Source organism: Ochlerotatus camptorhynchus, unplaced genomic scaffold (assembly GCF_037179485.1).
Source record: "Ochlerotatus camptorhynchus isolate MF236.1 unplaced genomic scaffold, CSIRO-AGI_Acam_v1.1 ptg000357l, whole genome shotgun sequence".
NCBI classification, from domain to species: Eukaryota; Metazoa; Arthropoda; class Insecta; order Diptera; family Culicidae; genus Ochlerotatus; species Ochlerotatus camptorhynchus.
Window position 1 is genome coordinate 1,600,442 of NW_027040845.1, and position 25,515 is coordinate 1,625,956.

The following is a 25,515-nucleotide window of genomic DNA, read 5'->3' on the forward strand; positions in this document are numbered from 1 at the left end:
TGCTATTTATTATGAAAGAAAAAAGAACTTGGCAGCTTGGAGAGGTTATTTCAAACAACTGGTAGGAAGATACTTTGAATCGCCGGTTTTAAAAAGCAACAATAGATCCATCTGGAAATGCTTATCACCGCCATTTATTGTTGGTGGAAGTTCGTCGTCCTGTTTGTACCGTGGATTTCATTCAATTTTTTTTTGAGTGTTTTCCAAACTTTAGACTGCGAACTTTACTTTGAGAAGTTTGAAAAATTACCTGAGAAATTTAAAGTATTCTAAATATCCTTCATTCACCAACCATGTTTAAGGTGTTTCCACTAAGAATTGTGTCACCTATCCAATTTCGCAATTGTAAGACATTAATGTAGGGTTGCGGCTGGGACTGATTTGCTCGTTTTATGTTTAGAGTGTTGATTACTCAGATTTGAGCAACTTGATATATAGGTGTGGACATATTTGACAGAGAAGATACGGACGTGAGTTGGAGGAAGGCAGGGAAATTGAACGGGACATACTGGACTATGGATCGGTACACAAGAGCGGAACAGGGTTGGAACCTGGTCCCTACAAATAACTGTCAAGCTTAATGAGGTTTAAAGATCAGTAAATTTAAACACAAAGGCCCAGAAGCCGTATTTAGGAAGATAAAAATGTTTACGCTTTAACTGTTAAATCATGGCCCACTTAGTAATGGAACAAATTCTTTTGCTTTTTTCAGCGCTCTTAGAAGACGTTTTCGGAAGCTTTTGACGTCTATTTGTTGACAACAACAAAAACAATAACAGTGCATATTTTCAGTTCAGTTCATAAAACCGACAGTGAGCATGCATAAGGGCCTATACGCGATGATCGTTTCTCTTCATCGATTTTCTCTTTGCATTGCTACAGCTAAGCGAAATTTGTTCTATCCAGAGTAGTAACAGGTTGTATTGGCTATCAAAAGCAACAGTAAACGCACCGAGAAACGTTAAATCTAGCGAGTTATTAACAAAAGAGAAAATCGACGAAGAGAATCGATCATCGCGTATAGGCCCTTATGCATGCTCACTGTCGAAACGCTCTTTTTTTGGAGACGGTCACCATGCAAGAGGAGCGTAGAAAAAAAATCGTGCATAGTGACATGGAAAATCCATCGTGCACACTTAGAAAAATTTATGTAAACTTAGGTGCCCTGAGACTGACATATACCAGCGTCATTTTTGACATAAAATTTAGTCATAATAGACGCAAAATTCAGCTCAATCAAACGTACTTTTGAAATTTTCAGTCTTGGAGCACATAATTTCACATGAAATGTTTGTTTACGTATCATCCTTTATGTCAAAGATGGATTCCGTCACGTGTAATATTAGGTATTTCTAAGTGTGTGGTCCGCGTCCAAGCTGGTTAAAATGTTGAATTTTCCTAGAAACACCGTATGGCGCGTGCTCAAAACGTACAGGGAAACCTTGATCGCAAACCTAAAAATAAACGCTGGAGTGTAGTTGCCAACCTTCAGCTCCATGGAAATGTCGTGAGGTCCATCAGAAGATACCCAGGTATGTCCGATCGCGATTTGAGTAAAGTGTATGATGCCGCCCGTAGTACAGTGTAGCGAATTCGCTACCACGAAGGGTTACAGGCATATCCTTCAATCCGCCAAATTTTCCCTAGTTCAGGCCCATTGGAAACTACTGGGCAATTATGAAGAGGAAACTGAAGGTAAAAGGTACTTGGTGGGATAAAATTACCAAAACAGCAGACGAGACCGTTGTGTGCCACTTGATGGGTCGTATTAAGGGAAAAGTTCGAGAATTCCTTCGAAACCGCGACTCTTGAGTGAAACCCGTTTTCAAATCAGTAAGGTCAGGTGTACCAGTTAGGGCCATACGTTCCTATTATGGTGTGTTCCGAGGGGTGAGACACATCTAAATCTTGATTTTAAATGGTCGGAAAATCTCACACTAGCGAATCAATCTACGAAAAATCTTTTTTTCATCTCTTGCATAAACTAGAGATGGGCGATCCGCTCCCGAGCTGTTCTATAGACCCGATTCTCTAAAGTGAGCTGATGACCCGCGGTTCATTTTTTAGGAACCGCAGCTCATCAGCTCACTGATATCACAAGTCATCACTCATAGCGGAACTTTTAAAAAAGGACACATTACTCCACTTGCGCATTGAACAGTTACCGCGTAAACCAAGACGCGCGCGACAGCACCAACGGTAAAAGCAAACTTCCAAGCGACTGTTTGGGAGAAAGAGAAATATGTACATGTGCTACACGATCTTAATTTTCTGCTGGTATATTATCCAATTTATTTATCTACCCAGCTCTTATTGCTGATGTTATTCCTTCAGCATATGTGCTCTCACCTCTCCTCCCATCATTCTCTGGGGGAGCGGATCCGCACAAAACCAAATAAAACCGAAAAGCGAAATGCAGCTCTCCAGCTTATCAGCTCAGCTCCGGATCTGAATCATTGACTCGAATGATTCACTGGGAGCTGTTAAGGATGACAACTCTCGGACCCATCCAGCTCTCGGACGCATCCAGCTTTTCTGATCTTTTTTTCTCTCTCCATTCTGCACAATTCAGCTCCGGATCCGTATCTGAGCTGATGATCTGGAGCTGTTGCCGAGAATAGTGAGATAAATTCTGCTGAAGAATTAACATCAGAAATAAAATTTGAAATTAGAATGGATTGCATAGCTTGAGAAAAGGGGTAGTGTCGTGTGCCACGTTGTCAATCATAGCATCTCGTATGACATAGGTGTAGCTCTATCGCATACATTTTTTTTGCTTTACTGCTATGTTCTTGGCACATTTTGCGCGCATTTTGGTTTACGCGATGGTTGATCAGTTCTTGCGTTAGTAGCGTAAAAGTAAAGCCATGTTGTAAGGTACTGATTCATTGGTTTAGACTACTTTTACGATTTTATGCAGTTTTAAGCACTAAAACCACTAATTAATTTTCCGATTTTGAATTTGTGTCATAATTTCTATAATTTCAATGTGAGCTGAAGAGCTGTTCAAAAGAATCAACTCCCTTTAGTGAGCTGGATGGGTTTTATCCACTCAGTCAGATGAGCTGTTTTGCCCACCTCTAATCTAAACCCATCTATTCACATCGTTCTCCACCTTTTTGCAGGAAATCTTAAAAATCATAATCAATCGTGTTTCTATCTATTAAGCGCGAGTGCATCTCACAACAGCAAAGCAAAAATTTTCCTGCATCTGATGCATCTGCAACACACCATAATAGGAACGTATAGCCATATCTGGTACGTCTACACTTAATCAAATCCGAAATAGACCCAAATGAGGTTGTTCCACTACTAAGTGTGACCTGCTTTAGTTTCAGGTAAATTGTGTCGTCGGGAAAATGTTTGTACATTTTTTGGTAATTCTTTTTATGTATGTGAAATAAGAGTAGTCCCTATGGTTATTGAGATTTAAGGCGGGCAAAAAACCTCATCTTACTGAGTGGATCTGACCCGTTCAGCTCTTGGAGTAGCTCTTCAGCTCATTTTGAAAAAAAATATTGGCGCAGTGAAAAAATGCGAATAAATCTATCTTTTGAGTTACAAACAAACTTAAGAATTCCATAAAGTATGACTTATGAACCAGCTCAATTTGGACTTCTTAAGAAGCTTTTGAATTCCATACGCCTTTTATAAGCATTCTCGCCTTATTTCTCAAGCGTTGAAAGACGTGAAAACAAATCGCGGTCTCAATAATCTAAATGCTCACGATTCTAGTCCAGTCTGCTCCATTTGAAAATACTTTTTTAAGTTTCATAAGTTCACTTTTGAATTTCACTGTTTCGATTTATAGATTATGTTAAATAAGTCAAACTTATGATAAGTCCTTGTGGCAGAAAACCATACGAAGTTCTAAAGATGGTGATATGGAAATTTATGTGGAAAAATTAAATGATCGTTTAAAAACTATCTAACAATTCATCATTATAAATTAACAATATGTTTCACTTCCCTAATTAAAAAACCCTTATTTTACGTGATATCAGCTATAGTGTCAATGTACTAACCAACTACCTATTAGCTTACCTTAGGTTCACCTAAACAAATAAAAGAAAAGGCAGATTATATCTGCCATCTCTCTTGACATACCACAGGAAGCAAACTTTCAACACGCTTAGAATAGTTTAACCAAATTTGAGTAAGCGATTTGCATACACGGTAAGAAAATACACTCAAAATTTAAGTTTTAAAAAAACTCTGTGTTGGGTTCTATCAGAAAAGTTAGATGAACTCAAATTAAAGTTCATTTTCTGTTAATCATTGTTAAGCTCAAAATATAACATGAAATGAGATGCAAAGCTTAGAGAAAATCAAAATTACGGAACCCATGGATTGGAGAATCAAATTACCATGGTGAGACCAGTCCAAATACATTTTAAAATTTAAAAAAAAAATAAACTAAATACATGCCATGTTTGAAAAGAATATTTTCGAACCTGGAAGCGTGTATGTAATACCAATATCCATTTGATAACGGTGATGCACACATGCGGGGCTTATTGTAAGTGAAAGTAACCTCGGAATGGGCGTGACTTTCCAGACATTCTGAAATGGGTTGCTAGATCTGCAATAGAGCTATCACTTTCTAACTCCCGGACTAAACCTGTCTACAATGACCATAAATGCGACATTGTAGATAGAGTTCTTCCATAATAACACTGTCGGCCAGTGGGGGTTAGAGGGAATACACACACACACACACACAAGTACTCAACCGTCATGTTTTCACCGTTGGATACTTTTAACTGCGCTGCCGTCGAAGCTGTCGTTTTTTTGTGTGCTCCATCGCCTTCGTTCATGTTCCATTATTGCATTCGATTGATCGTTAGGTAATTTTCACTCACTGGATTATTGATAAGGATTCCTAAAAATTTTGTTTTCTTCATTAACTTATTTTCACCTGGCCTGGTTGTTTTGCTCTAGTTTTCTTATTTCGAATTTCTCAGCAAAGGTGTCTTACTTTTAGATCTTAAGAAGGCGCAAATTTTTGCCGCACAAAGCTTGTCAATATCTTTCGCCTATCAAGAGTTATTGACGTTTTTATACAAAAAATATGCACTTTTCAAATGTTAATATCTCTGGTTGGGGCAAACAAAAAAAAGTTTTTCTACAGCATTTGAAAGGGCGTATGTTATTATCAATGATATGAAAAAATGGATTTATGTTATTTTTTAAACTATATGTTGTCTGTATCTCTTCTAATAAAAAAGAAATATCCGAATATAGTAAAAATATGAATAAATTCAAATTGATTTTATACGAGTTTAAAAAATAACATACCTTCAATTTTTTCATATTATTGAGAATAACATACACCCTTTCAAATGCCGTAGAAAAACATTTTTTTGTTTGCCCCAACCAGAGATATTAACATTTGAAAAGTGCATGTGCAGTTATTTGAAGACACCTTTGCTGAGAAACCCGAAATAAGAAAACTAGAGCAAAACAACTGTTTTTTTAGAGCCACCCTAACTCAATTCAAGAAAATAGCTCTTAATTGGCCAATTTAAGAGATACAAAAAAGTTTTTTTTCTACAAAGTTGCTTGAAATTAGCTCAGCTACAACTTTGCCAAAAAATGTATACCTTAATTTATTCAAACAAATAAGTTAGATTTTTGATTTTACTGATAATAGGAACCACCCTAGAATTTATTGTCATAAAAATGAGGGCATAACTATAAGGAACAACTTTGTAGAAAAGACTTTTAGAAAAGACTAAAGTTTCAATTTCAGGCTCAAAACATATCATTCCACCTAAATCTGCATTCTGGACCACTGTGCAATGTTGTTATGATGCGTAGATTCTGGGTAAATGGATCTAATCGCATGTTTCTCAAATTTAGAATGGCACCGGTATGAAAGGGAGAGTTTTGCGCTGTATAAATAATCGTGGACCCACGAACGACACTTCGTGCATATTAACGGAGTTCATTTTTAAATTGAACTTGTAGAGTTTCTGGTAGTCTAAATTGCTGTTTTGTTTTAATTCTGCGTTCCGTTTCGCATCGTTCCATTTTGTTTTACTCTATTCCATGTGCTAGATGGTGTTTGAGCAATGTTTAGATTGCACAGCGTGCAGATTAGCGGGGTTAGAACTAAAAAGTGTTCAGATTAAGAATGGTCGGATTACCGAGGTCAACGGTACAGCTGAAAATATAACAGCTACGGAACTGTTTGATTGGTGAAGCTAGTAGGTAGTTGGTAAATATAATATAGATTCCTGAACTTTGAAAATCTTTTTAATTCTTAACGTTTAAGGAATTCTGTAGTGCATTTCTGGCCAATGTTTGTTGTTGGTTGTGAATCAATTTACAAAACTCATTCAAAAGCGCATCTTTATGGTTAAGCATTCGATACGATATCCCTGCTTGGGGATTGCAATGTTGAATGTCAGATGAGGTTATGTTTGATATAAATTTAGCTTCTGCAGTGGAACTTGGCTTTTTATATCTTTCAAAAAAGATAAAGTCCACAACTTTACCCACTTTTCTTCAAAAGTATGTTTTCCCAAATTTAGGTAGTTTCAGTTTTGACCGCTTGTAAATCGATTGTTTGGACCACCCTTACATGGAAATATGGTCACTCTAACAATAAAATAAAAAAATACGGGTGTAATGTTTTGCGAAAGGAACAAAACTACAAATTTTTCCTAAATTCTGAGAACCACTATATCGGTTTGCTATGGAATAGCTGAATAAAGAAATTGACGGGAGAACTTTATTGTGAAGTCTACTGTGAAATTCAAGATAAAGGGTGTCCCACATCAAATCACATCACACAAAAAACGCTGTAGAAAATTACCCATTGGGTGTTCTCTTGAAAATTTGGGAAGAAGTAGTTTAGAGTGTATTGTTTACACTGTATTTATATCGCTGTCAGTTTAACGCTGATTAAGCGTTACTACAAAACTCTGAGCATCGAACGGAAGGAGAAATGCGGTCAGAATGGATGTTCTATTAGTGATCAGGATCACAAGCGTGTCGTGAAAGCGTTTAAACGGAATTCCAATGCTTCGGTCAGGGATGTGGCCAAAAAGTTGAGTTCAAGTCTTTCATTCAGAGAGCCAAGGGCCGGGAGGGACTGCATACGTACAAAGTGCAGAAGGCTACTTTTTTTTCGCCTGTGTTTTTGATCGTGTAATCTTAAATTACAACCAAATTTAATGCTGCTGATTTTTAAAATTCGGAAACAACACTTTGAAAGATTTGATGGTGTTAAAACCCGTCCTGCATGTGGGCGTAATCGAAAAAAAGAAAATTGTGTTAAAACAGAATTGAGTATATCTGAGACATCGAAATATTTTATGATTGTTGCGCTCACAGTTATTCTAACAAAAGCTCGATACGCCTAGGGCTATCGGCTTTCGATAACTTCCATCCTAGATCAATAAAGAACAGAAACGAACCGCCTATTGGCCAGGAACACCGAAGAGAGCATACCAATCTGGTTACCCATTCCACCACCTCCAAGCAGCACCACCACTGCACCGGCTGGCCAATTTCAATTCGACAGCATGACCTGCCTGTTCCTGGTCCGAACCGGCCAACAAGAACAATGAAGCAAAATTTCATTTTATTCCTTCTTCACTAGCTTGGTTAGGTACAAAGTAGGTACTCGTGGTGTTTGTGCGCAGGAAGAAGTGCTACCAAGAATAAAGGAAACTGGTTGGTTCTCTCTATGTCCGAGCATCCCGAGAATTTCGAAGGTTTGCCCTACCTTGTGGAGTTATCTGCATTCCAAAGTGGATCGATTTTTCAAATAACTTGTGATACTTTATTTCTGTGCGTAAAGTGAAAAAGGTAGAGCAGCGTGGACTTCTCATGGGCCTTGGGAACGGATTCGGATTCGAAGAAAGGCTTATCCGTCCACATAGGTCAGAGTTAATCATTGATAGGGATCGGCTCAAGCATCCGTACCGGTCGGTCGTGTATGTGTGCTTTTGTATTCTCCCATGCATATTAATAAGAAATTTGTCTCGATAGGTTCCATCCACTGTTTTGAAGTTGGATGCGTAAGGATCAATAATACCAGTTAGATCCGGATGGAAAAATAAGTATAATGCAAAGAAGGGCATAAGCTATTTTTGATTTGTTCCGATTGGTAGATTTCTTCTGCCCGGGTAGATAACCTTTTAAAATCCCATTTCACAACGAAACAGGATTACTATTTCATCGACCGCGACCAGCTAGTAGATGCTGGTCATAAATTTGAGCTTTTTACAACCGCCATAAGCTCGCTTCCAAATGGGAAGGGGCTTAGCGGACTGTTTCAAATTTTATTAGCCTGTTCTACCCTTTCGCCTGCCAGCACCAGCTGCAAATTGAACCGGATACGGGGGAAAACAGCTCGTTCAGATTGAATTTTTATTAGCATGGCTCCAACCATTCTACAACCTCCCCTACCCTGCAAACCGCATCTTCTTCCATTTGCCTATCGTCTATCCCAATAAAACACATATTAACCTAGCGATTACATCATTAATCATCACATCGTTTCAGACTATCGGCACCCATTTTCCCCTAGCTTCCAATCCAGATGACGCTACCGCCTTCGAAATCTCGGCCTCAATTCACTTCTCCACATGGTTCCAATCAGCGAACCCCCCGGCTCAATTTATGATGCAAGCTCAATTTCATCCCAAAGACGACGATGGGGTTATTTTTCCATGGTGCCTTCAGAAACGCAAATAATTCATAAAACGCTTAACCACCTCGTTCGATCGTTTGAACGGGACAACGTGACGGGTGCTCCGTACCCAAAGCTTCCCAAAAATGTATAAATCTTGTGTCGTAGAAATTTGATATGCTCGTGATTCCCTTCTTTTTTTTCGAATGATAAAGTGCGCACGTGTGTGTAAAAAGGGATTACGTGTTCATCCTGCTCCACAACCTCCCGATGCCGCGGCTCAGTTAATTTGGGTTGAAATTTGTTTGGGTGAAGGATTCCCGACTAATTTTCCGGATTCTCACCAAACGATCGAAGGCACACATAAACGTTAATCCACCCGCCGCCGCTACGATGGTGGAATCACGTTAAGGAGTGAAGTAGACATTCATTTTTCCACCCGGGCAAATATTGTCCACCAGTTCCCAACCCGAAATGTGGCCTTTCTGGGTGGTATCAGAAAAAGTTTCAACGCATTACACCATGGAGAGTGGTTGGGTGAAAACAAGTGCGATAGCAGCGATTCAATTAGGTGCGATGTAAATTTGCAAAGTTTGGTAGTTTGAAGCTCAATCAATGCACACCGCACCGAGCAACGGTCGCTTAATTGGCAACTTTTCGGGGCTCCCGTTAGGGATTAATGATTGTAGAAAATTGCTTTCGACGAAAATTAAAGCCGTTTTGGAACAAGTTTGGAATATAATTCGAAGGGAGCGGGAGGCTATTACATTTTAGACTACTATGCAAAAATTTAACAGTATTTTACAGTATTTTATCGCGGCCAGAATATTGGATAATTGACATACAGTAGCTATCAAAAGACATTTGACAAACAGTTTCTTTTAATTCAACTTTCATAAGCCATTTGACAAATGAAAACTTCATTATAGTGTAAGGTTTAAATATCCGGAGAAATGATACTTCACCCAATAATTGCGGTCCAAGTCAAATATGCAATGCACCCCTGCACTGAGGCAAACGATCGTAAGAATTCCATAAGAACCACCTATGAATTTAAGCCACAAGAAGTCGGTATGAATTTCATTGATTTGCCTTATGAATAGTAAAAATTACAAATCTGATCAGACTGGAACTGCATCATGGATGGTGAGATTACGGGTCCTGTGGCTATACCACTCGTCTGTCTGCACTGAGACAAATAAATAAGGCTCGACTTATGAATGACACATACGAATTACATAAGCGCGATTTATGTAAGATTTTCAACTAACATGCGGTACGCCTTTTGCTATTCCATTTTACCATTTTTTATTTTTATTCTACACCGTTGAATCGTGCAATTTATATTTTTTCTGCAGCTAGTTTTAACATAATTTGTTTTTGTTTTACGTAGAACTACGTTTTTGTGGAGTACAACAACCAAATTTAAAAAATAGTGGGGTTGTGTACAAGACACAACCGCATGGTTGACGTAGACTACGTTGAGATGTTTAGTGAACTTTTCGTGCATTTTTCTTGATATGGATTTAAAATACAGTAGAAGTAACTTATTTCATCAATTTACTTCATTTCCTCTCCTTGAAATGTCAATTTACTCAACCTTTCCGTTAGGGATATTTCCGCATATGAAACACTTGTTTTTAATCCTCCGTTATAAAATATATTCCCCGAGCACACTTCAATGCCCGTCCCATCTCCGTTGAACATTTGATATGGATAACACGTTTAACCAAACGCTTGATCGCAGTGGGATACCTCCGATGCGAAATCGTTCACAAGCATGTATTGCACATCCCAGCCCAAGTAACATTGTAAGTTTTATTGAGGTTTTTAATTTGAATTGATTTGGTTATATAAAGCTAACATAAGACTAATATGTACAGGGCTTTGGCGCATTATTAGTCGGATTATTACTAAGCAGGCTTGTTGGTTACTTGGGGTTGTCCCCTCACTTTTTTTCCATCATCATAATCGAAAATTTGATATTCGAGTTGTGCTCTCACAAAATTAGAAAGTTTGGCCTATGTTCAATATTTAATCATAATTTGCTTCTTCAAGCAATCAAAAATTCGTCCATCCAAGCAGGATCATAATTCTAAATGTCCATTGGATAGCTTGACGGAGGAATTTATCCGTCTCTTAAGCACATAATGGGGAACTAGAACAACAAGTATTTAGAAATACATCTCTTAACTTTTTGCCATTCTTGCATTTACACTAAGACGCTCCAACCCATTTTCAGAGGTTTATTTTTTGTTGAACCGAACTAAACACAGCACCACCCAGAAACTCGCTAATCCACTTGGTGCATGAATTTTGAAATTAACAAAAATTTAATGCTCTACTTAAAGATGTAAATGATTTTTACCGTCCCTCTGGATCCCACTTCAACGCCCAAAACCATCAAAATTCAATTCGCCAAGCAGCATCCAAAGCATCCCTTCATTTTCACACATGCGAATTTTCTCTCAACTTGAATTTTTGGCTCTTTTTGGCGGGTGAAAAAACTACAAGGGACACCCCTATGGGGTTGTACGCAAGGGTGACGTAGGACTACATGGTCTTATTAAATAAATGTTATTTGTTAACTTCAGCAGGCGCTTGTGTTTTGTGTAGCAATAGGTATTTGAGCGGGATTCTCTCTGTTTATACTATTTAATATGACTATGATTGCCCTGAAAAGAACCTTTTGATATGAATTTTAGTAGGGACATGTTAAGAAATTTAACTCTTTTGGAAAATTTTGGTGGCCCTGAATAGATAGTACAGGCTTAAAGTCTTTGGAAGATGATGATGACGTGTACCCGAGCAAAGTCGGTTAACAAAATGAAAGCAAATCGATATTAAAGTTTGCAGTTCATATCATAATGAAAACTAATTTTGATTTCAATTGTCGCGACATAAGTCTGATATCATATTGTGCTTTCATTATGCAGTCAAAACTTTTTAAATGAAAGCAACTTAACTTGAAGTTTTGCTGTTAACGTTTTGTTTAAAATTTAATTTAAGTTCATCTGTCGTTTATGTCTAATGATTATTGTTTATTTGTTTTGTTTAACACATTTTAGGTCATTCATGACTTGCCCGGGGTGAAATTTGAGCTCAACTCGGTCAGCGTGAAAAGCATGGATACTAACCATTTACGCCATGCCCGTATTCAGTTAAACATTATGAATGCAAAATCAGTAATCAAATTGATTTCATTGAAAGCAAGATTAGTTTTCCATTTGATTCAACAGTGTAAAAGTTTACTCTCATTTTTGCTGTATTAAGTCAACCAAAATTAGATCAACTGGAGTATTCAACATAAGTTACATCATAACAGCAAATATTGATTTCAATTTGATCTCCAGCTTTGCTCGGGTAGGCCACTGGATCAGCAAATCGGAGTGCTAAATCCCATATTCTTCGGTTCAATGATTGGGCACTCACAAGAGTCTCGGCCCGTCTGCTGCTGGACAGGGGTTGAACTGGTGTCTGCGACAGGTTGGAAGGCCCAGAATATCAGTGTCCACCCAGCTAAAGCTCCTCCCTTTTTAGTTTTTCTCGTTAAACTCCTTCTCTCAACAAGTGAGTAAATCTTTAGCAGAAAGACACTTAACACTTTTTTCGGCGAATTAGTGATCCTATTTCACGTCATGGTTCGTCTCTATCCCTGTTCAGATAAATTAGTACTTTTATTAATTTTTTCTACTGCGCTAAATCAAACTAGTAGTAATAAGAAGGGCCGTCGGTTACGCGCTCGAATAATTGAAAATTCGATAAATAATTAATCGAATGCCTGGAAAAATCTTAACGAGATTACAACTTTGGAGAGCATTTTGTGTGGTCGTTGGGGGCTTGTGGTTCTGAATATGGTGATGAGTGTGACTCTCTGATGACTGCGTTGGGGAAGTAGCATATGCATGTACGTAATTGGTGGATTTGTTAGTTATTTCGACGCTTTTGGACAATGCTTGACATTTACCATTTTTTCAATAGTATCTTGTAGAAAACTAACAGTCAAAAAAAATGTTGCCGATGCGTAGAAATATTTCTGATCGATTGGTGATAAAATTATTGAAATTGGTTCAGGGGCAGCTGGGTTATTAACGTTCAAAATCTTTCATTATTTCGTTACATGTCCCATTTTCGGTTTTCACAAAGTGTACCCCCATATAGAAATCACAGACGTAGTCCTACGTCAAAATTAACGACAATTCTTTTTAGGTTGTCGTTGTTATAGGACGATGGAGAGGTTTGTTATATAAAAATAACATATGTCGCGTTTCATATTAATTGAACGGAACTGAACACAATCTCAATAACTCTTTCTGTAAAATATGTGTGGCCCTGAAAAGGGCCAATTTTTCAATCTCCACAAATTCCACATCCTCGCCACCCCACCGTTCGTTGTCATCAAGGTGATACCGCTGACTGCTGCTATTTTACCACATCGTCCGTCCGATGAGAAAATGACCGGATTCACAATAGCAGCGCACTAGCCTGACTGCGGGAATGTTCCCCCTTTTCCTGATTTGCCCCTGTTTCTGCTTTCTACGCCGTCCGAAGCTTTAATGAGCGGAAGAACGACAGCAGAGCTTTTATATTGTTTTTGTTCAAGCAAAATGATGTGCAACCAAATGGTACTCGATTATGAGGACTTGGTTTGGGGAGAACGTTTATTTTATTGAAACAGTGATAAAATTATCGCTCTTTTTGTACATTTTTCAGCGTTTTGTTTTTTTTAGAAAATTAGAAAAGCATTTATTGCTGCAGATTGTGAGAGTTATTTCCTATCGATTGATGTATATGGATTTCAATTTCATCTATAAATGACAAAGTAATAAACGTTCAAAACCTTACACCTTTTCGTGACGGTCGCAATTTTAGATCTCCGACCTACCCCCAGTACCTTCCCGTAAGACGTAGTCTACGTAAAAAAAAAAAGTGTGATAAAATAGAGTTAGGTTTTAAACGCTTGTAACCTTGTCATTCATAAATGAAATTAAAGTCCAATGACACCAATCGATAGGAAATAACTTTATAAATCTGCTAAAATAAATACTTTTCCAATTTTAGATAAAAAAAAAACTTTTGAAGATTGTACAAATGATAATTGTATCACTGTTTCCAACGCGCTTGCAGGCAGCCTTGGTCGTGTGTTGGGCGATCGACATGAACACGTTCGAAGTTTCAAAGAAAATGCGGCTTGGGTTTGTTTCGTTTGAGACCAACTATATGATGGCTGTGGTAGGAAAGACACCTTGTGGTCTAAGCATATGTATGGGAAATTTTGATGCAAACAATTTTAGCTAAATTTCTTAGCTGTTTAACTATTTTCATTATTTGTAGTATATGCCACAAAATTGCTGAATGAAGCCCCCGTCGAACGGCATATTTCGGGACATATTTCACATTATTGCTTTGGAGAAATATGCGTTCAAAACCTGACCACTTTTCGTTACATGTTCATTTCTTGTACTTGCAAAGTGTACCCCCATATAGAAAACAAAGACGTAGTCCTACGTCAGAAGCGCTGCTAGGCGTGCCTCTGCTCATTTTCGCATCGGATGGCGTGGTACCAGCAGCAAGTTAGCGGTAAATAATGGAATTTTTCCTTCTGCAGAATTATTTTCCTCGCAGCGAACTGCGTGATCGCCTTGACAACCAGCGATGGGGTGGAAAGATACTCACCTCTCCAACGAGCTTTTTTTACATTAGGCTATCCGCACCTACCCGATATCATCCGATCCGAATGACAGTTTTCCATATTTAACTCGCTCTTAAAATTATCTCTCAAATGTGGAGAGTCGACCGGATGATATCGGGCAGGTGTAAGATGCACTTTAAGTTAAGAATAAGGTCGTACCGAAGCTCATTTTTGCATCGCACAACTTAGTGGAGATCGAACCATCGGTCCTTCGCATAACCACAATTTTTTACAGAAAGAGTTATATTCATTACGATAATATTTCTCTCTTGGGTCCCGTTCAAATATTACAAAACGCGAAAAATGTTATTTTTACAAAACACTATCAGCAAAATACAGAAAAAATGTGGGGCTTAGAATGCTAATCTAAATGCTTAAGTAAGGGAAACATAGAAAATTTGACTTCAGTTTGACTGACGATGGCTGTAAAGAGTGGTTCGTTACGTTGCGCACTGAAAAAGAGTAAGTAACCTACGCTTTTAAAAAGTTCTCCATGCGAATGAGTAAAAGTGACTCACTCTCTGAGTAAGATTCATTTTCAGTGTAGTTTGCTATCTGTCGTAAAAAGTCTAGCACTGACTTGTATGTTCTTGGAGATGGCTCAAGCATGCTGAATTCGAACGAAGGGCCACGTAGTAGGCTTCGCACGGAATACTGTCAAATTTATGATGATCGGCTTAGACTGCCGGCAGACTGACTAAACTGCCATTTAGAGAGACTGTTCACCAAATGAGCAGCTAGATAGGGAACCTAAACGGTATCGAACGGGGACTACCCAGAGAGGTCCCCAATACGAGCGTAGAGATTAAAGGGCGAACACGAAATTATTGCGACACATTCCACAGGGCATAACTTTTTTACCATTGGGTAAAAATCAACCAAATTTTCCACACTTTCTCATTGATGTGTATTGTGTACATGCTGTCAAACTCGAAGTCGTGTTTTTCGATTCAACGAAAATGGAGGTGAACCAACGCGAGTTGAGAGAACAAATTCTTTCCAAACACCTGGAATTTCCTGACCTGTCGTACCGGCAGTTGGGAAAAATGTTGAACATTCACCATTCAACCGTCTCCAGAGTGTTGAAGCGGTTCCAGGAGCGGTTGACGTTGGACCACGGCAAAGGAGCTGGAAGAAAACTGGGACCGGAGAACAAAAAGACGGAGGGAAAGGTGAAGCGGATGATTAAAGCAAATCCCAACGTCTCAAGCCGTGATTTGGCTAAAAAGATCGGCATGTCGCAGAGCTACGTCCAGAATGCAAAGAAGAGAGCTGGACTACATACATACAAGGTACAGAACTTCCCAAACCGCGATGAGCGGCAACAATCGACGGCTAAAACTCGGGCACGGAAGCTCTACGAGAAGATGCTGACAAAATATGGCTGCTGTGTGATGGACGACGAAACGTATATAAAAGCCGATTTTAAGCAAATTCCGGGGTTGGAGTTTTTCACCGGCAAGAGCAAGTTCGATGTGGACGACAAATTTAAGAAGAAGAAAATTTCGAAGTTCGCCTTCAAATATCTCATTTGGCAGGCCATCTGCTCTTGCGGACTGAGGAGTGAGCCTTTCGTGACAAAGGGCACAGTAAATGGCGAGATCTGCAAATCTGAGTGCCTCGAGAAGCGCCTTTTGCCGTTCTTGCAGCAGCACGACGAAGCTCCGCTATTTTGGCCAGATTTGGCATCATGCCACTATTCTAAAAGTGTCCTGGAGTGGTATGAGGCCAATTCTGTCCATTTTGTTCCAAAGGACATGAATCCGCCAAATTGTCCGGAGCTGTGCCCGGTGGAGCAGTACTGGGCAATAATGAAGCGGGAACTTCGGAAGAGCAAGAAGACAGTCAAAGACGAGAAGGACATGTTAAGAAAATGGAAAAAAAACTGAGAAACTGGTACCGGATGACACTGTAAAGACTTTGATGGAGGGCATCAAGCGAAAATGCGTTCATTTTCTTTTGATTTTTGAAGTAAATATATGTATAAAACTACCTTAAAATTTTGGTTTGATTCTAAACATTATAAGAAAATTGGCATGACATTTTCGGTGTCGCAATAATTTCGTGTTCGCCCTTTATAAACACTTGCCCTGAATAGACTTCATAGCACAACTGGTTTATTTCGAAATACCAGTGGGTTTTTATAGCCCAAACATCAACACCAAGTTGAACCATAGATGCAATATTGCAGATTTTGCAGATTTGCAGATAAATTGAAAATTTATGGCACTTATGAAAAAATCTACGGAGATTTTTGAGAAAAACCAAAAGAAAACTTGTGACGAGAAATAACAACAAAAAGCAGGAACGTATGTGTGTGTGTGTGTGTGTGTGTGTGTGTGTGTGTGTGTGTGTGTGTGTGTGTGTGTGTGTGTGTGTGTGTGTGTGTGTGTGTGTGTGTGTGTGTGTGTGTGTGTGTGTGTGTGTGTGTGTGTGTGTGTGTGTGTGTGTGTGTGTGTGTGTGTGTGTGTGTGTGTGTGTGTGTGTGTGTGTGTGTGTGTGTGTGTGTGTGTGTGTGTGTGTGTGTGTGTGTGTGTGTGTGTGTGTATGTAACAAAATAAAGAGCGGTATGTTCGAGGCAACCATCGAATCGAATTGGCCGCAACAACCGCCAAATGAAATTTTTCACGGTCTCATAAAACGCTTTTGTATATTTTTGAAATCGGTCAATTAATTTATTTGATAAAGCTCAATTGAATTAACTTAACAGAGGCAATGATTCTTATTCACTACACAAAACATCGTAAAACTATAGTCAAAAAGGTACAACACAATAAACACTTTATCTTCCGCTGTCCAATAAGCCTGCTCCATCAGAACGGGATCCGCTTCCAGTGGTTTCATTGTATGACAGTATCGCCAACGAGGGGCAGAGCGCTTCAATTGACAATGCAATGGACGCAAAACGTGGTCATCAGTCACACACTCATCACGAAACGGTTGCTTTCCAAAGTCGACGTCGCATCGACTGAAAGAACTGCTGATGAAGAACAATGAAGAGGACCACACAATGGTTGCTGCCGAGTAAACAGACGATCGCGTTACACACATCGAGAGTGACCTGTTTCTGTCGACAGCCGATTGAACACTGAAATCGGTCATTTGGTTCCGGTGATATGGATGGAACAAGATCCGAAAAACACGTATTTTTCAGCAACCACTTATCTGAATTGGGCGTAGCAACCACCAAATGAGAGGTACTGTGGTCCCATATAACACTGTTGAATGCAAAAAAAAAATGTGAGAGCACTTTGAAGAAGTACCTCGAACCGTGGGGAAGTCCAGAGATCTCTAATGTATTGAGAATTTAAAAAAAAAACTTCTGGGGAGTAAAGATATCTTTAGGGAAGTCCCGACTAGCGGGAAAGTTTAAAGTTCTTCCAGAGAATATTTAGACAACTTCGTAAATTTCAGGAAAATGTTAATAACTTCATCGAAGATCTAGAGCAGTTTTTAAGAGAACTTCATAGTAGTTCTGACGAGAACTTATTTCGGAGGAGAACTTCAGAGTAGTTCTGCGGAGGAGTTCAAAGTAATTCTGTTGAGAGCTTCAGAGTATTTCTGTGGAGAGTTTCAGAGTAAGTCTGAGAAGAACTTCAGAGTAGTTCTGAGGAGAAGTTCAAAGTAGTTCTGACGAGAAGTTCAAAATAGTTCTGAGGAGAACTTCATAGTAATTCTGATGAGAACTGTGTGGTCCTGAGTACTTAATATGGTCACCAATGTAGTTTGATGTGTCACATGTGGATGTACGTTTAAGTTTCAGTTCTCCGGGATATCAAGAAGATGTCCGGATCAGGCCAACGTGGTACTGAGAACTTAATATGGCCACCAACGATTTTATTTTGCATGGGGGTGTAGGTTCAAGAAAAATGTGGTCACTTCCCCGGAGGTACCCGAACATGTCCAGATCTGTCTTACGTGGTCTTCAGTACTTAATAAGGCCACCAATGATATTTTACGTAGGTCTACGTCTGTGATTTCTATATTCTATATGTACACTTTGTGAAAACCGAAAACGGAACATGTAACAAAATTATGAAAGATTTAGAGCATTAATAACTCAGCTGCCCTGGACCAATTTCAATAATTTTATCACCAATCGATCAGAAATATGTCTACGCATCTATAACAATGCTTCCGACTAATGATTTAGCAATAGTAGCAGTAGGAAGGTGGTGGCAGGTTAGGTAGTCCATTATTCTACCTAACAAGTAACAATGACTGGTCGTGGCAAAGGACCAAGACAAAGGTCATGTGATTTTGATCGATTCGCTTCATCTTTCGTTAATAACTCGTTGATTGCCATTTACTTTGAAGGATTGACATTGGCAAACTACGCAAAGGGAGAGTGTCGCTACTTGATAGCAAACTACTCATGATGGGAGGAGTTTAAGTAGTTTGCCGACAGGTGCAAAAATAAAGGCAATCAAAATTTCTTTTTCTGATTGTTTCCCAAATACAGACATCATATTCAAACACCATGCATTGTAGTATTCTCTGTATATTCCAATTGGTACAGTGTTAACACTCTGCGTTGGATAGAGTCAATATTCGAAGTAAATCAAGTGTTTATTAATTAATTAATTTAGCTTTATTTAGGAGGCTTTCAGCCTTAGGCTGGTTCGCCTCCGACTCAAGTGTTTATTGAGAAATTCTGTAAAAACCTTATAAATCTCTCAACACATGGCTGCAAAATAGCTCCGCGATTATCGCAAGCGCCTGAGAGACCTGGAGGCAGGGAAACCTGCGAAACAGACGTGGGCCGTTACTGAACGCGTTCAATTGTGTCGAACCAATAAGAAAACGGCCAAAGGTAATCCTAATTTTAGGATTTATTCAATAACCGAAAAATTTAAAAAAATTGAATAATGAATTGTTAATTTTGGAGTTAAGTGTCTAAACCATTTATTTTATTATTAATGTATTAGTGAATGGAGCATCAAAAACAATCTTGTAGTTCTACGTCAACAATGCGGTCGTGCTTTGGACACAACCCTTAACTTTTTAAATTCTCATGTTATTTGATGTGTAGCATTTGGGTGTTGGTTCAAGAGACCAGTGACCAAGAAGATTTCAAACGGATTTCAGTGTATTGGAAAATTTGCGCTTACCGCTACGTTGCTTTGGCAATATCATTGTGTTCAGCCCTTGAGACGAGCTCCAAGGTTATTTTGAGAGCTCTAGGTGAATTTTAAGGAGAGTTTACAGTTGAAGCTTTATATTGGTATAAGGAAAATTCCAAGCTGATTGCAAAAAGGTGCTTTGGTCCTTTTGTAATGAATATTCCAAATAAGTTCTGAGAATAATTTCGAGAGAGTTTAAACGATATCTGAGGATAGTTCCAAAAATAATTGTAAGGCAAATTCCAAGTTAGTTCCAAAAATAAATTCAAATTAATTCACCAGAGAGTTTCAAGGGAATTTTGAGAAAAAATCGAAGATAATCAAGTTTTGTGGGTGAAATTTAAAAAATAATACTGAGGAGATTTTTAATAATTTCGAGAAGAGTATAGATAATAGATCAGAATTTCAAGGTTCATCTGAGGTGAGTTGTATTAAAAATCTATGGAGAATTCATGTAATTTTAGTATATACATCAAAGGGAGCTTTAGTGAACTCTTGGATGAATCATTTAAAAAACTAAGGATATTTTTTTTTTTTTTTTTATTATTATTAAAGTCACTTTAACACTCTAGGGTCATTCGTGACTTGTCCGGGGGTGAGAGTTGAACTCGTGACTTTGGCGTGAGAGGTATTGATGTTAACCACTACGCCGGGGTCGCCCCAGGATGAATTTCATGATTTTTGCAAGGATTGCTCTGCATATAATTTCTGAATTGTTATAAAGAAAGCGTCAAGGGAATTTCGGAGAGATTCTCAAATTTACTTAAACAAAAGCAATAAAACAAAAGGATGAGAACATTTTAAAAAAATCAACTGAAAAGTTCGGTTCAATCGCATTTGGTTGATGCTTACCTATCACATAAGGTACTCCGGTACTGATATTAAAATTAACAAAACTGAGGAGCATGCTAAGCTGTTTAAATCTACCTGCTTTGACAGTAATAGGATGCGTTTAAGTTTATATTATGCTGTTAAAAAATATCACAGTGATAACTGTGCTTCACATACTGTTACGGCTTACCTCGCATTTAAACTTGCCCCGGTGTACCTTATTTAACAGCAAACCCGAGGATAGAGCCTGCTCTTCAACAACTGAGTATCATGTTCCACTTGAAATTCCACTTCATATCTGACAGGCATATATAAAACTGGTTGCGCTTCTGTTAACCGTTGTCATTGTTGAAAAAAATCCGTACTGTAGTAATTAAGATTCGAGATGATGGTAGCCTCAATAAATCTATTCCAATCAATCAAATTAATTACATACAAACTATTACTTCACAACAGAACAAAATCACAGTTTGTGCAATCCTCACCTTCTGCGCCTACGGAACGTTCGGTCTTCCCGTGATCAGTGACGATGCTGAACAACAAGCTGGAAAGTTCGAAGGCGACATCGTTCTGTCTTTGGAACAGCGTATGGCTCTAGACGGCCTCCGCAATGGACTGTCGGCCGATCGGTATCGATGGCCAAACAACACCGTTTTCTACCACATCGTTCCGGACCACTTCAGTAAGTTTTGAATCACTACTTTGCAGACGAATCAAGTTGTCGATACATTTTGCAGCCACCGAGCAGGTCGACTACATCCACCGAGCACTGGACACCATTGCCAATGCGTCGTGTCTCAGCTTCATCGAAACCGATGAAAATGCCACGGCGTACGTTCGAGTCGTCGGGGACAACGTGGGCTGTTTCTCGGAGGTTGGATACCAGGATTCGGTGCAGGATTTGAACCTGGCACCTAACACGCTGGAAAACGGATGCTTTCGATTGGGAACGATCATTCACGAGTTTCTGCACGCCGTTGGATTCTTCCACATGCAGAGTGCCACCGAGCGCGATGACTACGTGACGATCGTGTGGGAGAATATCGAGCAGGGCCATGGGCACAATTTCGAAAAGTACAATTCCACTTTTGTGACCGGGTTCAACGTACAGTACGACTACGGCAGTGTACTGCATTATTCGGATACGGCTTTCAGTGTCAATGGGAACCGGACCATTGTACCGAAGGACGCCAACGTCACCATCGGACAACGTGTGCGGATGAGCGACGGTGACGTTACTAAGCTCAAACGGATGTATAGTTGCGAGTGATAATGTGGAGGCGCATGGTGGATTGAAAAATGTTGAAACAAATAGCAATCAAAGATGGATGTACCAAGAATCAAGCAATAAATACACACTTCATGACGTGTTTGCCACGCTCAATGTGGGTTTTGCACTATCAGATAAGCAATGGATTGAGTTTGCGTTGGATGTAAGAAATATGCTGACAGACCGTTTGTTTGATAATCGCGTGGACATTCCACTGGATAACATACTTCGAGTGCCTCCACTCGAACTTTGAAATAACATGGTAAACCAAATATCAATATTTAAGTATTGTTAACTCAAATCTGCACATTGATGTGGGAATTTAAATTGACGTAAAAGGGGTTAGAAGGTTTCATACACGCAAAAACGAGGTAGTGGACGCCTGTCGAAATCCGTTCCAATCGACCTATCGAAATGTATTGCTTTGTTCATCTGGAACGGACTTTGACAGTTAAATTGATGACAGTCGTCCACAGGGGCTTTAGTTTGCACAGGAGGGATTGTCACCGGTGGCTTTCATTTGCCACCTGGTCACTGCGTGGAAATACATCCAGACACTGACGCTCAGTGGTGATACCAGGTTTATTTGAGGTCCATTTCATGATTAGAGGTTCTCATCGCTATATCTTGGGGATCGCTATATCTTTAGAAAACTGAAGAATTTATTCAAAATACGGAATCATGAATATTTTTCGTGGTGCATTTCTTCAATTTGTGAATACCGAATCGTCAGTCCTGTAACTTGATAGGGTAAATGACGGCTTCAGCACCCTAATAAACGAGTACCATTCATGAACGGTACCAGATGTGATGCAACTATATCTTATCAGGTTGAGATGATAACCAGAACAGCATTCTCGTAAATATGGGGCCCAGACTTAGGGTTGTCCCCACCCCCCAGAGAATTGAAGAAATATAAATCGGAGCAATCTATTTTTGCATTGCATTGATGTTTTTCTGATTCTCCAGAATAAACTCTGATGCTATTTTAAAGTGCTTAACGTATTACCTATTTACGACTGATAATTGGCCTTCATATTGAGCAGTTCCACGCCAAATGACGAATCGATCTGATGCGACCTTCTCCGATTTGAATGAAACATTGCATAATTGTTTGTTAACGTCAATCATTCTCTTTTGAACTACAATTCGGGCATTTTGAATTTTGCATAAATCTTCAAAATGGCACATTATATGTTTTTCAACAAATCGTCACTTCGCAGTCAGCTTGGGTTTGAGACTCTTTGAATCCATGCTCACACCTTTTTTTATTTGAATTCTTCTATAATAGCTCATTTTGCAGCCCAAATATTGTTGTTGTTGGAGTGATATTTCAACAACAATTTTTTAAATTATTCCGATATGATTCCATAGGTTCTCAGTTATTATTTTTTGATATTTCAACTCTTATTTCAATCAAACTAATAACAATAATAACAAATTGAGATTTTTTTCTTTGATTTGTTTTCCGTCGATCTTGTTTTTCGTACTGAGTACCAATGCTACCGACGCCAGGGAGGCAGCTCCCAGATTGAACCCAGGCCTTTTGGGGTGAGAGGCAATCACGCTTACCACTACACCACCGGCACCGCTAACAAATTGAGATGTTCTGATATTATTTGTTTAATAGTAAAACCAGCTATTAGTTTTAAATTCTCTTCTACTCAGTTAGCGCTACTGTTTTTTTATGGAGCAGGGAAAAGCCCGCTGGAGTAGAGCATTACAATGTATCTCATCCTCCAGTAGGCATAAAACCCTCCTCATCTTTTCTTAAATTTTAAAAATAAGTTCAATGATATTTTCACATGACACGAGACACCTTCAGTGAGTTTACACTCTTTTAAGGAGACGAGGTTATGAAAGCTTTTCTAATATTTATACAGATAGGCAGTTAGGTAGTAGGATAGTAGTAGGACGATTGTCGGTGCACAGTTCAACAGATGAAGATGGACAGTTGCTAGTGAACGGAACGTGGACCGATTCATCGCAGACGTCGAAGGTATATGATGCTAAACTAAGGATGTCGTAGTGAAGCAGGGTTGGTGGGAGCGTCGACTCAGCTAGACATTAGAAGCTTAGGATACCATGCTGACAGAGAGTTGGTGATCAAACAGACTGAAGGGCAGATATGATGACCGCTGAGAGCGTTGGAACAGCTAAACGTCAGAACGAAGGATGCCAAGCTAACATTGTGGATCGGGAACCATTTGTTGTACAAAGAATTAGAGGTGCAGTATCACTGGCGGCTTCAGCCAGACCAGTCTAAGCTACCTGACAGAGACCTGGTGTTCAACCAGACCGAAGATGATGGCCGCTTGGAGCGTCGAATTAAATACATGTCGGGGCGCAGGATGCCATGCTATCAATGATGCTGACAGAGAGCTGATGTTCAAACCGATCGAATGATAGATGAGGGCCGGTGGGAGCGTCGACTCCACTAGACGTCGAAATCGTAAGATGCCATGGATGCCAATTTATCGATGTCATCGAGAAGCAGATATTGCGGATCTGGATCCATTTCTTGTACGAACCATTAGGGGTATAATATCACTGACGGCATCGGCCAGACATATACCAGTCTAAGTTACCTGACAGAGACCTGGTGATCAACCAGACCGAAGATGATGGCCACTTGCAACGTCGACTCAGTTACATGTCGGAGCATAAGATGCCGTGCTATCAATGTTGCTGGCAGAGAGCTGATGTTCAACCCGATCGAATGAAAGATGAGGGCCGGTGGAAGCATCGACTCCACTAGACGTCGAAATCGTAGGATGCCTTGGGTTGACAGAGATCTGGTGTTGAACCAGACCAAAGGACAGATGAAGGCAGCTGGGAGCGTTGACTCAGATAGACATCGGAAGCGTAGGACGCCACACACTGTGCGATGTGCAGATGACGCCCGCTGAGGGCGTTGGAACAGCTAATCTCGTTGGACAAACCATTAGGGGCGCAGTATCACTGGCGGCTTCGGCCAGACATATACCAGTCTTAGTTACCTGGCAGAAAACTGGTGTTCAACAAAACCGAAGGCAAGATATGGCCGCTGGCGATTTACGTCATCGTAGATAGTGCGAGATACGAAGGTTTTGATGTTTACCTTGAACAAACCGATGGATTGCTGTCGTTTGATTATTGTTGAGATCTAGTTGTACAGTTTACCACCATGGTAACCAAACCGGTTTTTTTTTTGCGAGTTCTGAATGTGGTCGGACCAATCGAATACTACCGTTGAATCTACTGGATCTTTCTGAGAGGTTCATTGTGACTGATATGTTGTGATGTGTGGCTGGATTTGTTACAATGCTATGCATGTGTGTTAATGTCTGCAACACTTGAAGTCCTCTAATTGGTAGAAGCGAATTCTGCAGGTCATTGTACAGCTGTTCCGTTGGGGTAAAGGTGCGGTTCTTAAAGATGACTTTCAAGCAACGGTTTTGTAGTACCTGATGTTCTCGTAGTCTGAACATGCTTGCGGTTCCCCATAAACCCAATAAATATTGTAGCCGCGAGTGAACCAATGAATAATACAAGTTCATCATCCAGTTCATTGGAACGAATGTCGATATTTTTCGAAACACTTCACACAATACCGACAGTTTGTTCTTTAGGTTTTCAATGTGATGCTCCCAGTTTAGGAAACTGTCCAAAGTGAGACGCAGATATTTGAAGTGGCCCACTTTACAAATTTTAATGGCGTCAACTTGTAGGATCGGAAGCTCTGGAACTGATCGTCTTGAAGATTGGAAAACCATATATCTGGTCTTTTGCAGTTTAACGGCAAAAGGTTTGAATTGAAAAATTCTTGAAGAAGCTGTAGAATGAAGATGAATAAATGAAGATCTGGATCCGCCCGTGAAGCTTTAAGCGAGATAGATCGTTAATGAACACCAGAAATAGCAACGGACCTAGGTTGCTGCCTTGTCGAACTCCAAATGATATGTTCTTGGGATCA

At 39.5% G+C, this 25,515-nt stretch overlaps 2 protein-coding genes across 8 annotated transcripts in view; both read left to right on the forward strand.

The window, feature by feature from the left end:
• The window catches only part of kcc (solute carrier family 12 member kcc), an 836,076-nt gene that overhangs the window by 543,644 nt on the left and 266,917 nt on the right, over positions 1–25,515 (forward strand). The gene's annotated exons all lie outside the window — the stretch shown is intronic.
• Positions 20,643–21,650, forward strand: LOC135709282 (zinc metalloproteinase nas-4-like). Its single transcript, XM_065231587.1, has 3 exons — positions 20,643–20,681; positions 20,747–20,972; positions 21,028–21,650. Exons 1-3 carry the CDS (start codon positions 20,676–20,678, stop codon positions 21,558–21,560), a joined length of 765 nt encoding a protein of 254 aa, XP_065087659.1. The 5' UTR covers positions 20,643–20,675; the 3' UTR covers positions 21,561–21,650.